This window comes from Arabidopsis lyrata (genome assembly GCF_000004255.2).
Source record: "Arabidopsis lyrata subsp. lyrata unplaced genomic scaffold ARALYscaffold_1, whole genome shotgun sequence".
Lineage (NCBI taxonomy): Eukaryota > Viridiplantae > Streptophyta > Magnoliopsida > Brassicales > Brassicaceae > Arabidopsis > Arabidopsis lyrata.
Genome location: NW_003302555.1, coordinates 11,076,412 through 11,089,936, shown reverse-complemented (window position 1 = coordinate 11,089,936; position 13,525 = coordinate 11,076,412). Strand labels below are relative to the sequence as shown.

The 13,525-nt window shown below is 34.4% G+C and overlaps 2 protein-coding genes across 2 annotated transcripts; both read right to left on the bottom strand.

The window, feature by feature from the left end:
• Window positions 1–1,373: 1,373 nt before the first annotated feature.
• LOC9326697 (putative F-box/FBD/LRR-repeat protein At1g22000) lies at window positions 1,374–3,297 on the bottom strand. The gene is made up of 3 exons (XM_021010985.1): window positions 2,149–3,297; window positions 1,927–2,064; window positions 1,374–1,846 (listed from the first exon to the last, which is right to left on the bottom strand). Exons 1-3 carry the CDS (start codon window positions 3,169–3,171, stop codon window positions 1,559–1,561), a joined length of 1,449 nt encoding a protein of 482 aa, XP_020866644.1. The 5' UTR covers window positions 3,172–3,297; the 3' UTR covers window positions 1,374–1,558.
• A 1,635-nt stretch (window positions 3,298–4,932) lies between these two features.
• Window positions 4,933–7,093, bottom strand: LOC9326696. The gene is made up of 6 exons (XM_002890588.2): window positions 6,557–7,093; window positions 5,863–5,982; window positions 5,674–5,781; window positions 5,485–5,592; window positions 5,254–5,403; window positions 4,933–5,179 (listed from the first exon to the last, which is right to left on the bottom strand). The coding sequence occupies exons 1-6, from the start codon at window positions 6,566–6,568 to the stop codon at window positions 4,976–4,978; spliced, it is 702 nt and encodes a 233-aa protein (XP_002890634.1). The 5' UTR covers window positions 6,569–7,093; the 3' UTR covers window positions 4,933–4,975.
• Between the last annotated feature and the right edge of the window lie 6,432 nt (window positions 7,094–13,525).

Here is a 13,525-nt window from a genome sequence, read left to right as displayed (position 1 = left end):
GGCAAGCAAATCATCAAAAGGTAAAGAAACAAGTTCCAAAGTCGTGATAGCGTGAGATATGAGGGTGCTTTCATTTGTAAGGCACCACCATACTAACATATATCAGTCATAATTAACATCTCAATATATTTGATTCCCATTTTCGCTTATAAGTACCTTTTTGTTTTCGTAGTTTGGATCGGAGGGAAACAAACAAAAACTAACAAAATCAGACTGTACTTTTCACGTTGGTTTATGGTCTAATTCACATTAAGAGACTCAAAGAAACCTACTCATGATGACTTAGCAAGACCACAATCTTTGTTAAAATTACTCATGGTGTAAAATCTATGTACCAATCTATACTAGTATTTTTGCAGTCACTTTTGAGTCGGGTGGGTAAAATTGTTCTCGGATACTTTGGATACCCGACCCGTTAACAAATTTGGTCGTAAAAAATTGTTGGATCGGGTTATATTTAACCCAACTTATACACTGGATATTCCATATTTAATAATTTAGATATTTAGAAGATTTGATTAAGAATTAGAATCATGATTCTCCTATCATCTTTGTTTGAATCAACAATAATAGAAAAATTAAAATATCATTAATCCACCGCTTCAATACGGATTAAATCCTTAAGTTTTTTTAGTACCACCAATATTAGACATATTAAATCAGTCTTATTTAGAAAAGATTGTATAAAACCAAAAATTATCCCGTGGGCCGTGGTATAATGTTACTTAATAAAAATTGTAAACTATAAAATAGAAATATCTTAGAAAATGATACAATTTGAAAACTTTTATATATAATAAAAATCGTTAAATTTTAAAAATTACTACTTTTAGAAAAAATCACGGGACGGGTTAAGAAGTTACATGACGGGTTATATTTTGGAACGAAGTTATATGGGGGACGAGTTTGAATCAATATTTATAAAATTTTAAATATCATTAATATGCCGCTTTAATACAGATTAAATCTTTAGTTTATTAAAATATTAATAACTTAGAGAATGATATGATTTGTAAACTTTTATATATAATAAATAATCATTAAATTTTAAAATAAAAATAAATCACGGGACGGGTTAAAAAATTACGGAACGGGTTATATTTCGAAACGGATTTATATGGCGGACGAATTTGAATCAATATTTATAAATATCATTAACATGCCGCTTTAATATGGATTAAATCTTCAGTTTATTAACAATTGTCTCGTGGTATACCGTTACTTAATAACAATTGTAAATTATAATATAAATAAATATTTTATAAGGAGATACAATTTACAAAATATTTTTACACTAACTTTAAAAATAAATCATCGCGGTGTACCGCGGATTAAAATCTAGTTTAAAGTTATAGTCATTGTTTATGTACTTATACTTACAGTTTAGCTTTGTTAAAATGTCAATGAACATTTCGAGTTCAATTTAAAGTATTACAGTTCTGTAGTGGAGCAAGAAAATTGAGCACTAGATAGTCCATGTTGTAACCTAATAATTAACTAAATGTAATCATTAAATGATAGCTTAACTAGTACTTAAACAAATAAATTAGTAGCAATATCAATCGTTAAACCTCCAGTCCATTTTAGTGGAGATTAGAAGTTGAGATGATGTTGAAACCCTAGGCATAGATTCTAACTCCTCTTGTATGTCTTCAAGATTGCAAGTTGCTAAGAGGGATATCTCGACTGTCTTTAAACACTTTGAGTTAGCCAGAATGTATGTCATTAGTTGTTTCTCATCTTCTCTTCCTCCATAGTCTCCCCACCTAAAGATCTCTAGATGAGACAACAAGCATCCGGGAATAGATACCGGCTGGTTCCAGGAAAGTGGGAGACCCTCGAAGTTCTGGTATCAGTACAGTATATTTTAATATTAAGTTCATCAAAAATAGGTGCACTTATTTTAAAGGAGGATGGAAAACTTACATTGTCAATCGTAAGAGTTTTAAGTTGAGGAGAATTTTGAAGCAAAAAAATAAGTGGCATCAACCAATCTACTAAATCATCTGGATGAAAATGTAACTCTATGAGCCGGGAGAACTTGATGGCGTTACAGCATGCAACCTGCGTGTGATAGAAAAAAATTAACATCATAGTTGGCTAAGCAACATGGAACAAAGAAGAGGACCGGGGATACGTAATCGCTACCATTGATTTGGTCAAATACAAGTACAGATGTATGACAGAAGAAAGAGATCTCAGAAACTTGTCATCGGGGTTTGGAACATTGTTGATGAATGCCTCATCAAGGAAAGACATATTCTCTATCAAGCAATAGTCCCAAACCTCATATAACTGCAAATTTTTTAAAGCAGGGGAATCTATTACCAACGATCCATTGAGATCATCATCTTCATCAACCTCTACCTCATTATCCACTACCTCATCAACCTCATTATCCTCTACCGCATCAACCTCTACCTCATCAATCTCATTATCCTCTACCTCATTCTTGAGCCAATTATCATCATAATAAAATGATTCTAAAGAAGAAACTTTCACGGTAAAGGTTTTCAAGTTGTCATTCTCATGTCTATGCACACTCAGCCACTTGAGAATAGGAGAACTTGATAAAAGCCTAACAAGAGAGCCATCGTCTTTATACACCACGTAGTGAAGACTCAAATATAAGAGAGATGGTAAGGAAGCCGGGGAGGAAACATCCACTAGAATCTGGTTGGATAGAGTTAAATAAACGAGCGTGTCACATGTGTAAAGGCACTTAGGAAATCTTGTGGGCTCTGCGGTCCAGAGGAGCTTGAAATCTAAATCTTCAACATCTCTATTAACTGCGTTCTCAACCCACTTTCCAACATCTACGTCAAAAGGACAATGTGGACCGATTTCGACAATCAAACCATCTAGTTTCGGTGCCTTATGGAGTTGCAATGACTTCTCAATAAACCACCCAACGCTCTCGCTGCCTTCGTCTTTGAACTCGAGTCTAGGCACCATCGTCCAGACATAACGCCATCGTTTAGACAAGATTGAAGTGGCGACTGCCTCTTTTGTTGGGACGTGATGCAAGATCTGCAAGAGCAAATCGTCAGGCAAAGCACAGATCCTAGTTTCGATTCTTTGCTGACAACCTTCGGTTTCTGGAACAGTTGACAGATGCTTATCGATGTGTATAATATCCCACAAAAAAGACCAACAACTCAAGAAACCCATAGATGTGATGTGGGATACCTAGACGCCAATGGAACTTCTTTCCCGTCGCTGACTGTGACAGAGAAAACCCTAATTTACTTCACACAAAAGTGAGTCTATATTGTAAAGCCTTTTTTAAAGAAAAAACAATTATTATACAAATATTTATTGTTTGTTCAGAAAAAAAAAAACATATATTTTTTAGTGCATATAAAAAAGAAAATAACCTTACCAAAAAAAAAAAAAAAAAACACTAAATTAAAGTTGCCCAATTTTTAAAAGTAAAACTGCAATATAGACACACATAAAATATATCAATCGATTCCCATTCTTACATAATTGTTAGTTTTTTCTAGAGCTGTCAAGCGGGTCAAACCCGCCCCACGAGACCCGCCCCGCAGCGGATTTCAAAATTTTTGACCCGCAAAAACCCGCCCCGCAAAATCCGCTGGAGAAAATACTAGACCCGCATCCGCCCCGCTTAATTTCGCGGGAGCCGCGGGTAACCCGCGGGCTTTTAAAAACTTGCTTTTTAAATATTTTTAAATTATATTTAAAACAAAAATATAATTAATAATAATTTTAAATATAAATACACATCCTTCATGGTTGAAATACTCATCCGGTAAGATATTAGTCTGATCGTCTCCGTAGCAGGCAGCCATCGATTTCGGCTTTCAAAATTTAGATGTTGGACCATGGCTTCAACAAAACGTCTTATTCTTTATCTATATAGACAAAAAGGGGAGCTTATGATGAATAATTAGTGTGGTCTATTGGCATTGCACGCTTGTCATAATTGCCGAGGCAGTAGGTTCGATGCCCAGTGAGGGCTTATGTTATTAGTGTGAGTATTTTATTTTCCCGCCAAAAATTTTATATTAATCAATTACCTTCATATTAATACTATCCATGATTATTCCAATTTGGTTTAATTACGTGATCATTATAAAAATTCGAAACTTTAACTTACATGTAAAATTATAAAAATTTGTAACTTTAACTCGATAAAAAAAATTGGAATGTTTATCTCGATAAAAAAATGGAATATTTTACCAATTTAGAGCGTTTAATCTTTCGTGGCAATGGCTTTTTTATTATTATTATTATTATTATTAAAATGGTTTTCCATTTAAATACCAAAGAATGAAATCGACTTTAACTTTTTCAATTTGCGACGACTTTTTAGCATTCCCATATTTTGCCGCCAAACATTTATATTTATCAAATTCCTTATCTAACTTCTTATATTATTAGTACTATATATACGTTAAAGTTTCCTTTTACGTGGCAAGTACTTAATACGGTAGAATCTCTGATACAATTACGTAATTAAACCAAACTGGAAACATTTAATATATAGAGATATTAAATTGGAATGTTTAGAAAAAAATTAATGCCTATGTTAAAGCATCACCGTATATACCACTATGGCACTATCACAAGAACTAGCTCATAATACTTAATTAAAAGGAACGAAAAAATAAAATAACATTGCAAGACAATTTTGATTACCTTGTTTTTTTTTCTTATTTATAAAAGGGAGTAGAAACAACAGTCAACACAGTAAACAACAGTCAATTTTTTGGTTTTTTCATCCTATAGAAATATACTATATATATATATATATATTTTTCTTTTTTTTGTTTTTTCATCCTATAGAAATATACTATATATATATATATATTTTTTTTTTTCATCCTATAGAAATATAATATATATATATATATATATTTTTTTTCATCCTATAGAAATATACTATATGTATATATATATATATATATATATATATATATTTTTATCATCCTATAGAAATATACTAATCCTACCAATCAGCTTGTTGAGACACAATCCCCTGGTAAAGACCTCCTTTTTTCTTCTTGCTTTCTTCTTTGTCCTTCTTGAATTTAGCAATTTTCTTTGCAGTGAGTTTTCTATTGTTCTCTTTCTTCTGAGAAGGAGTGTGGTTGACCTTCTGGGCAAGCCCCACACGATTTGGATTGAATTTCCTTGCAAAGGAAGGCAAATTCTGGAAAAAAAATAAAAACAAAAGTTACTCAGCAACAACAATAAATTCTATTAACAACAACAAGAGTTACTCACCAGACGAGGTTTAAGATGTAGACGCTGTGGAACAACAAGTGCAAGGTGCTGAGCCACGACTTCTTCTTCTTGGAAGAGTTGAGCAACTCCATAGAGAAATGCATCATCATGAGCTTCTGCAGATTGAAGAGCATCATCATCATGATGAATCTGAGGACAAATAACCACAAAATGAGTTAGATTAATCAGAAATCTACAAAAATACTAATTCCTGATGTGATCAAAACTTACAAGGTGCTGAGCCACGACTTCTTCTTCTTGGAAGAGTTGAGCAACTCCATAGAGAAATGCATCATCATGAGCTTCTGCAGATTGAAGAGCATCATCATCATGATGAATCTGAGGACAAATAACCACGAAATGAGTTAGATTAATCAGAAATCTACAAAAATACTAATTCCTGATGTGATCAAAACTTACAAGGTGCTGAGCCACGACTTCTTCTTCTTGGAAGAGTTGAGCAACTCCATAGAGAAATGCATCATCATGAGCTTCTGCAGATTGAAGAGCATCATCATCATGATGAATCTGAGGACAAATAACCACGAAATGAGTTAGATTAATCAGAAATCTACAAAAATACTAATTCCTGATGTGATCAAAACTTACAAGGTGCTGAGCCACGACTTCTTCTTCATGGAAGAGAAGAGCAACTCCATAGAGAAATGAATCATCATCATCATCATCATCTTGGCCAAAGCAGCAGCTGAAAATCTTTTTAAAGAGAGCCTGCAAAAATGAAACAAAATCACAATCCTGAAAAATTTCGATCCACTCTTCAGATCACGATTAGAGAAGCCAAAACTAGGCTAACAAAACTAAGCTAACAAAAATAAGCTAAGAGATAACAAAACGGAGCTACAGATTCATCAAAATCGAAGCTACGAGAACCAATTTTTCAAATCGGAAACAAGACGAAGCTACGAGATCACGATTAGAGAAGCCAAAACTAAGCTAACAAAACTAAGCTAAGAGATAACGGAGAAGAGATAAACAAAACGGAGCTACAGATTCATCAAAATCGAAGCTACGAGAACCAATTTTTCAAATCGGAAACAAGACGAAGCTACGAGATCACGATTAGAGAAGCCAAAACTAAGCTAACAAAACTAAGCTAAGAGATATCGGAGAAGAGATAAACAAAACGGAGCTACAGATTCATCAACGACGCTAAATTGAAGAATCAAGAGGTAAAAAGCAACAGAGAACAGAGATTCATCACATCGCACACAAGAGGAAGCAATGAGAACCAATTTTTCCATGAAAAACAACATGTTTCTTCGACTCTCAGAGAAAGCCTTACCTCTACCGCCATTTTTGTTGTTTGGAGAAAAAGCAGGAGCTTGAAGAATGAGGGAAATTTATTTTTGTTTTGAAATTAGAGAAAATGAAAACTTTTTGAAATTAAGAAACAAATGGTCTCCGGAGCAGTGACAAACAATATATCAATGGGCCGGGCCAACATTTAGGCCCAGTTCGTCCAGCTGTGGAGTAAACACGCGTTTTGATTTTCTTCATAGTCAAACTCAAATCAAAATCATCAAAATTCAAACCAAAAAATTATGTTTCTATTGATATTTTTGTGAGAGTTTGGATAGTTTCGATTAAATAAGACAATTTGAGAAACCCGGAAAATGTTAATTGAAAAACGCATAGAAATTTCCATTTAAAAAAACAATGTAACACAAATTTTTCAAATTTATATTTTAAAATTGAGAAAAACATATTTTCTTCCTCCACGAACTTCACCTTCATTCTTTGAAGAGAAGCAACTTGAAGAGGAAGAAGAAGAAACAAAAAAAAAAAAAGAAACCAAAGTGATGCAGAAAGACAAATTAGAGATCGGAGCGGCAAGGTTAACATGAGAGGAGGAAGTGTGAGCGAGCGAATGATATATATAGTGAAATAAAAATAAGTAGGTAGCGTTTCTACACCCTAATATTTAATTTGAGTGGGTCCCAGATAAATTCTTTTTTTTTTAGAAAATTATTGGTAAAGGAAACAAAACATGGCTACGAAAATGTATTATCGGAAAGTAAAAATCTCACACATTAATTGCCCCCATCGATAAAAATAAATGTACGTTACACTTTCTGCTTAAGATGATTATAAGAGATTAGCTATCTATATATACAATAGCTAATTTATACACAAATGGAAAAATGTCTTAATGGCTAGAGACTTGTTCCTATATATATCTACACGACGAATAAGATTTAATCTCTCTTCTTTGATTGGTGAGTGAGATTAAATTAATTTGTGATCCTTCACATAAGGAAGTTACGTGATCAAGGGAAAACTCAATTATCTTTTTTTTTTTATTGGTTATAACAGATACGATTTTTTTTCTCTAAACATTCCAATTTAACATCTCTAGATATTAAAAAAAAAAAAAAATCGAATTTGGTTTAATTATGTAATTATATATAAAATTCTACCGTATTAAGTACTTGTTATGTAAAAGGAAACTTTAACATATATATAGAAGGAGTTAGATAAGGAATTTGATAGATACAAACGTTTGGCTGGAAGAAAATATGGCAATACTAAAAAGTCGTCGCAAATGGGAAAAGTTTAGGGAAAAATAAAAGCTCTAATTTGGTTAAACATTCCAATTTAACCTCTCCATACATTAAATATTCCAATTTGGTTTAATTACGTGATCATTATAAGAGATTCGAAACTTTAACTGACATGTATAATCATGGATATGTATTTGATATAAAGGAATTTGAAAAATATAAACTTTTGACGGGAAAACATTTAAAAACTAAAAAGTGGAAGAATTAAATTATGCTCTCGCTAAGGATCGAACGCACAGCCTCGGCTTTATTGAAGAAGCGTGCAATGCAAATAGACCACGCCAATCATTCATCACATGCGCCGCTTTGTATATTTATATACAGATAAATAATAAGACGTTTTGTTGTGGGTCTTCGCAAGATAAATCGGGGGATATAATCATATAAACACATTAATTTAGGGGGTGTATTGGACAAAATATTTTGTAAGATTTAGTTGAATTTGAATTTGGATTAGCAGGATTTAAGTATTTTCTAGGTGATTCATAGGATTTTCTATAATTACAAAAACAAAATTCTAGTGCTTTGGTAAAATTTATATTCAAACGTTAGATGATTTTGGAGTGTTGTGTGTGATAATTTTTTAATATTGCTCTCTTAACCTCTAAAAAACTTAAGTCCTCCTTTGTATGTATATCGAGAGATCCTTTTTCGAAAGTAATGCACTTCCAACTCCAAACGGCTTTGGACGCTTCTCAAAGAGAGGGTTTGTTACTTTCGAAAATGCACTTCCAATTCAAATTGGTTTTAGGCATCAAAGAAATGACAGCTTCTCAAACGGCTTAGCTAAGGACAGATAGAGCAATATGGGAACAATACCTTGAGAGAGCAAAACAAAAACACATAGTGACTTCTTCTCGTTAGCCACTTTGATGCTTAAAAAACAATTTTTAGAGGTTACGAGATAAAGACACGGAGAGTGCATCACTTTTTAAACCATTTTCTCAAGAATCTCCATTGCACATACGTTGCATAAACAATTAAACAGCTTTTGATTAGAGAGATAAATTGTTATTCTAATCAATGTATAATTATAACAGTTTTTCATCTCCTGGCTTTGATGCCTTTTAGATCAGGACTTTTGCTAATTACAGAGTACGAGCTATATATCCTAAAAATATGTAACAAATTAAAGCTTCAAGCATTAGTACGATGAAACATTATGACATTTTTGACCTGTTAATTGTGATGTGACGTTATATAATACTTAATTGTGTACTAGGTTAGCATTAACGTGACGTGTGATAATTAATTTCTTAGTATCAAACTATCTATTATCCGTTTCATTTCATCCAGATTAATAAATTTTTGATAATATTTATAAGAATATTTGATTCGAACAATAGTTAATCTTTCCTTAAAATAAATTATAATATTCACTATTCACATAGAAATCACTTAAAGACCCTTGTTTCTTAAATTTTAAATATTTAAATCATTTTGACATTGACAACATATACAAAAAAAAACATATTTATAGACCCTTGTTTCATATATAAAAGACTACTCATAAGGCAAACCATTGCCTGGTCACGGAAACGTCAAGGTTCTTGATGCGGGCGGCACATGTTGGCTTCTAGGCTTCATAAACGACTCCGGTGTACACCGTATTCAATCAAGTTCTACACTTTTTTTTGCTTTGTATTGAACACGGTTTCCGATTTCCAACATGCTATCTCACAACCACATTAGAAACTAGCGATGATCCTTACCATGTATTGGCACGTGAGGTGGATGAGAATTTGAGAATGATCCACTAGTTGGGTTAACCTTTGTAGGAAAGGTGGAGATTGTGATAAAGTTTGTAGATTAGACAATGAAAATCAAGAAGATTTGGTAGGGAAGAAGAAAGGTTGAATGGCGATCAAGAGAGCAAAGAAAAGGAATATCATCATGCCCTTGATCAAGGGATTAGAAAGATATAACAACGAGGACATAAGTGTTTAAAATAAGGAGGACATAGTGTCGCTGGAGTTGTGGAGGAGATGCATCATGCATTGTAAATGTGGTGGGGAGCAACCAGGGCCGGCCCATGGATAAAGCCCATGAAGCAAGGGCTTTAGGCATCAAATAATTATAAGTAGTTTTAGGGGCATCAATTTTTAAAATATTATTGTGGTCTAGTGGTTAGATTGAAGTCCTTTGTTGTACAGGTCACGGTTTCAAATCCCATACATGTTAAAACTTGTATTTATTTTTTTATAACAGCTTTTGTTAATGGGCCAAATTTTTTTTTGCTTTAGGCACTCAAATAGTTTGGACCGGCCCTGGGAGCAACAATGCCTTTAATGTGGTGAGTATGTCTCCCACCTATATATGCATCGAATCATGGAGTGTTCCGATTTGCCGTCAAAAAGTCACACAACAACAAAAAGACAGAGGTCCTGTCCAGCCCATACCTTAGAAGCCTCCTCTAACAACGTTTATTAGCCTTCTTTGCGTTGTTTTATGGCTAGAGTGTTTAACAAGCTAGAGTGTTTCCATTGTTGTAGGCTCTTATTTTCTTTAATTCTAATGCAACTATGCAAGGAAATAAATCTTTATAAATAATGCTCTGTCGATTATTAGATTTTACACAAACACGAGCAAATAACATAAAATGTACCAAGACGAAGGCAACGAGGGCGTTGGGTGGTTTATTGAAAAGATCATGTACCAAGAAAAGAGTTATAGTCAATGTATATGTACGTATATGCTTACAGTTTACCTTTGTTAAAATGTCAATGAACATTTCGAATTCAATTTAAAGCATTAATTCAAAGTTCTGTAGTGGAGTAAAAAAATTGAAAACTGCCATGATGACTTTATTACTCATGTTCAAAAACAAAATCTATCGAAGTCATATCCCTCTAAATTTTTGTTCTCTCGAAAATAGGTGAGCTAAAAATTCGAGATTTTTGTTTTTTAATATATATGAAACTCTATTTGTGAACGCATATATAACCTAATAATTAACTTATATATATAGTCTTCCCAAACGTCAGTGAAGTAAAACTTTTTAATGCAGGCTTCAGATAATATGTTGACTATCTCTTGATAGATAATATGTCTTGCCTTGACGTGGCAGGCTTCAGCTATGTACATAACTTCGGTGACAAGTTTCTACGATGTCTTTCGTTTGTCATACATCTGCACTTGCATTTGACCAAATCAGTGGTAACGATTACATATCCATGTCCCTCTCATTTGTTCCATGTTGCTTTGTCAACTAATGTTTTTTTTTCCTATCACAGGTTGCGTGCTGTAACACTATCAAGTTCTCTCGTCTCATAGAGTTTTATTTTCTTCCAGATGATTTAGTAGATTGGTTAGAACTACTTATGATTTTGCTTCGAAATTCTACTAAACTAAAATCGCTTATCATCAATAGTTTTTTGTCATCATATTATTTAACTTGTGTAATTATCTAAATTTTTAATATTTAAAACAGCAATTTGGAAGTTCGATAACCAGTTTAAAAGCAAAGATTACTCATTCGACATAAGATGATTGTTGATCAGAGTGTTTGTTGTGGCAACGTTGAGATATCTCGCAATGAGGAAGAGCCTTTGAAAGCGGTGCCTAAATGAGCTAGCACACTCAAGTTGGCTCAGCTCATCATGAGACTTGTTTTTTATGCTTTGTAGCTGTGATTGCTGCGAAATACGATTGGGCTCGGAAGTGAGCTTCAGTGAAACATAAGCAAATAGGCCTCGGTAATTAGATTAAACGCTTGTAACAAACACTTAATAACAATAAGAAAAGTTTGTTATCTTCTCTTTCTTTTTTTCTTCTCACGATTCGATTCACCGGAGCTTAAGATAGTGGATTCCTCTAGTACTCACCGAGATGTACCAAAATCTGGTTTGATCTTGATATAACTTGGTATATTGCGGCGGCGTCTTAACTTTGTGTTGTTCATTCATTCGTTAATCCCCTGCAAGAATCAAGCCATTAGGGTTAATAATCTGCAAAGCAATCGAGCTACGCTTTACTATTGATATGCACACATCCTTCATGGTTAAAATACTCATCCAGTAAGATGTTAGTCTGATCGTCTCCGTAGCAGGCAGCCATCGATTTCAGCTTTCAAAATTTAGATGTTGGACTATGGAAGATAAATCAGGGTTTATAATTATATAGAATCATAAACTGGTTTTAAATATCCGATCCGTTTGCCAAGCAAGGAAAATAAATTTTATTGGATATGTAAATTTAATCTTGTGTATTTTTGTATATGCACCTTTATGTAAACAAACTTAAAATTCTCTCCACATTTTTAAATTTTTGAGAGAGTCACAGTTGCTGAATCTTAGTTAACTGACTACAACAAACGTCTTATTCTTTATTTAATATTTATATATATAAATTAAAAAAGTGAGTGAGATGAATAATTGGTGTGGTCTACTGGCATTGCACGCTTCTTTGAATAAGGGTTCGAATCCCAGTGAAAATTGAAGCTATTTCTGCGACTTTTTTAGTTGTTACATGTTTTCCCGCCAAAAAGTTTATATATATATCAATTTCCTTCATATTAATACTATCCATGATTATACATGTAAGTTTTTTTTTTTTTCGTCTGAATAATTCATGAAATATAACCAAGGGAGAAATACAAAGTTGGGATACATGGTGAAATAATAACGCCGGCGGGACTCTAACCTCCGGAAAACTAAGCCGGCGAGTACATGGAAACCCCAGAGACAAAGGCCAAAAAAGGCAGACATAAAAGAAGGAAAACCTTAAAGTACAGGGAAAGGATAATATCTAAGACTCAAGCAACACAACTGCAAACTCTTCACAAAAAGAATCCGACGAACATTTCCATAGAACATTTTGGGCGCTGGAAAGTGGTTACAAACAGAAGCAACAAGAGGACCCATCATTAGATTGCCTTTACATGAAAGGCCCGAGAAGGATACAAAACCAAGCTCACACAACCACACCCCGAGCAGAAATGAGCACAGATAAAAGAGGATCAGAGCACAGATCCTAACCATCACTACCACACCAGAAACCAGAGAAGACAAGCAGGAGAAGGGACAAGGAGAAGCCTTGAGATCCGAAGGGGAAAACGCCAAAGAGGGCCAACAAACCTTACACGCGGACATTCGTAGACCCAGTCAAAACCATCTACAGCCTAAGAACTGGTTACGCCACGCAAGAGAAGGAATAGAGACCGAGTGATGCGTCACACGGTCACGGAAATAGCCTTCGGGACGATGGTACGGTCGGCGATCGGTACGGACAGGGCCTTCGGTTACGGCGGTTACGGCGGTTACGGCGGTTACGGCGGTTACGGCGGTTACGGGACGGCGAGGGAGGTTGACGATGAGTAGCTCGAATCGCCTAGACTCCAAGAGATGATTTGCAAGGGTGGGTAGCGACAACCGGTGAGTATCTCGAACCGGTGGTGACTTGGAGAAGAGGGGTGTAAAGGCGGAACGAGGTAACGACACACGAGGGATGGTGGGCTCGTGATACGGTTACACTTAGAGGCTTTGAATCCGATTCAAAGACTCTAAGGAGCTCTCAATGTTTTCGCAACAAATGAGAAAAAGAAAGGACTGATTTTTATTTCAAAGAAGCTAACCCTTACAAGTCCCTCCGAGGGCCTTTATATAGGCGTTTACAAGGGAGACTCATTAAACCCTAAAGCAAACAGTCAAAGCGCGGATCAACAAGGATAGACGTGTCAAAATACAAACCAT

Bases quoted from the DNA above. Each gene is read 5' to 3' on its own strand.
- LOC9326697 (XM_021010985.1), bottom strand. From the start codon at position 3,171: ATGGGTTTCTTGAGTTGTTGGTCTTTTTTGTGGGATATTATACACATC. The intron at 2,065-2,148 runs GTAGCGATTACG...TATCACACGCAG, and splicing joins TGTATTTGACCAAATCAATG to GTTGCATGCTGTAACGCCAT. The intron at 1,847-1,926 runs GTAAGTTTTCCA...TACTGATACCAG, and splicing joins AAACTCTTACGATTGACAAT to AACTTCGAGGGTCTCCCACT.
- LOC9326696 (XM_002890588.2), bottom strand. The intron at 5,782-5,862 runs GTAAGTTTTGAT...ATTTGTCCTCAG, and splicing joins AAGTCGTGGCTCAGCACCTT to ATTCATCATGATGATGATGC. The intron at 5,593-5,673 runs GTAAGTTTTGAT...ATTTGTCCTCAG, and splicing joins AAGTCGTGGCTCAGCACCTT to ATTCATCATGATGATGATGC.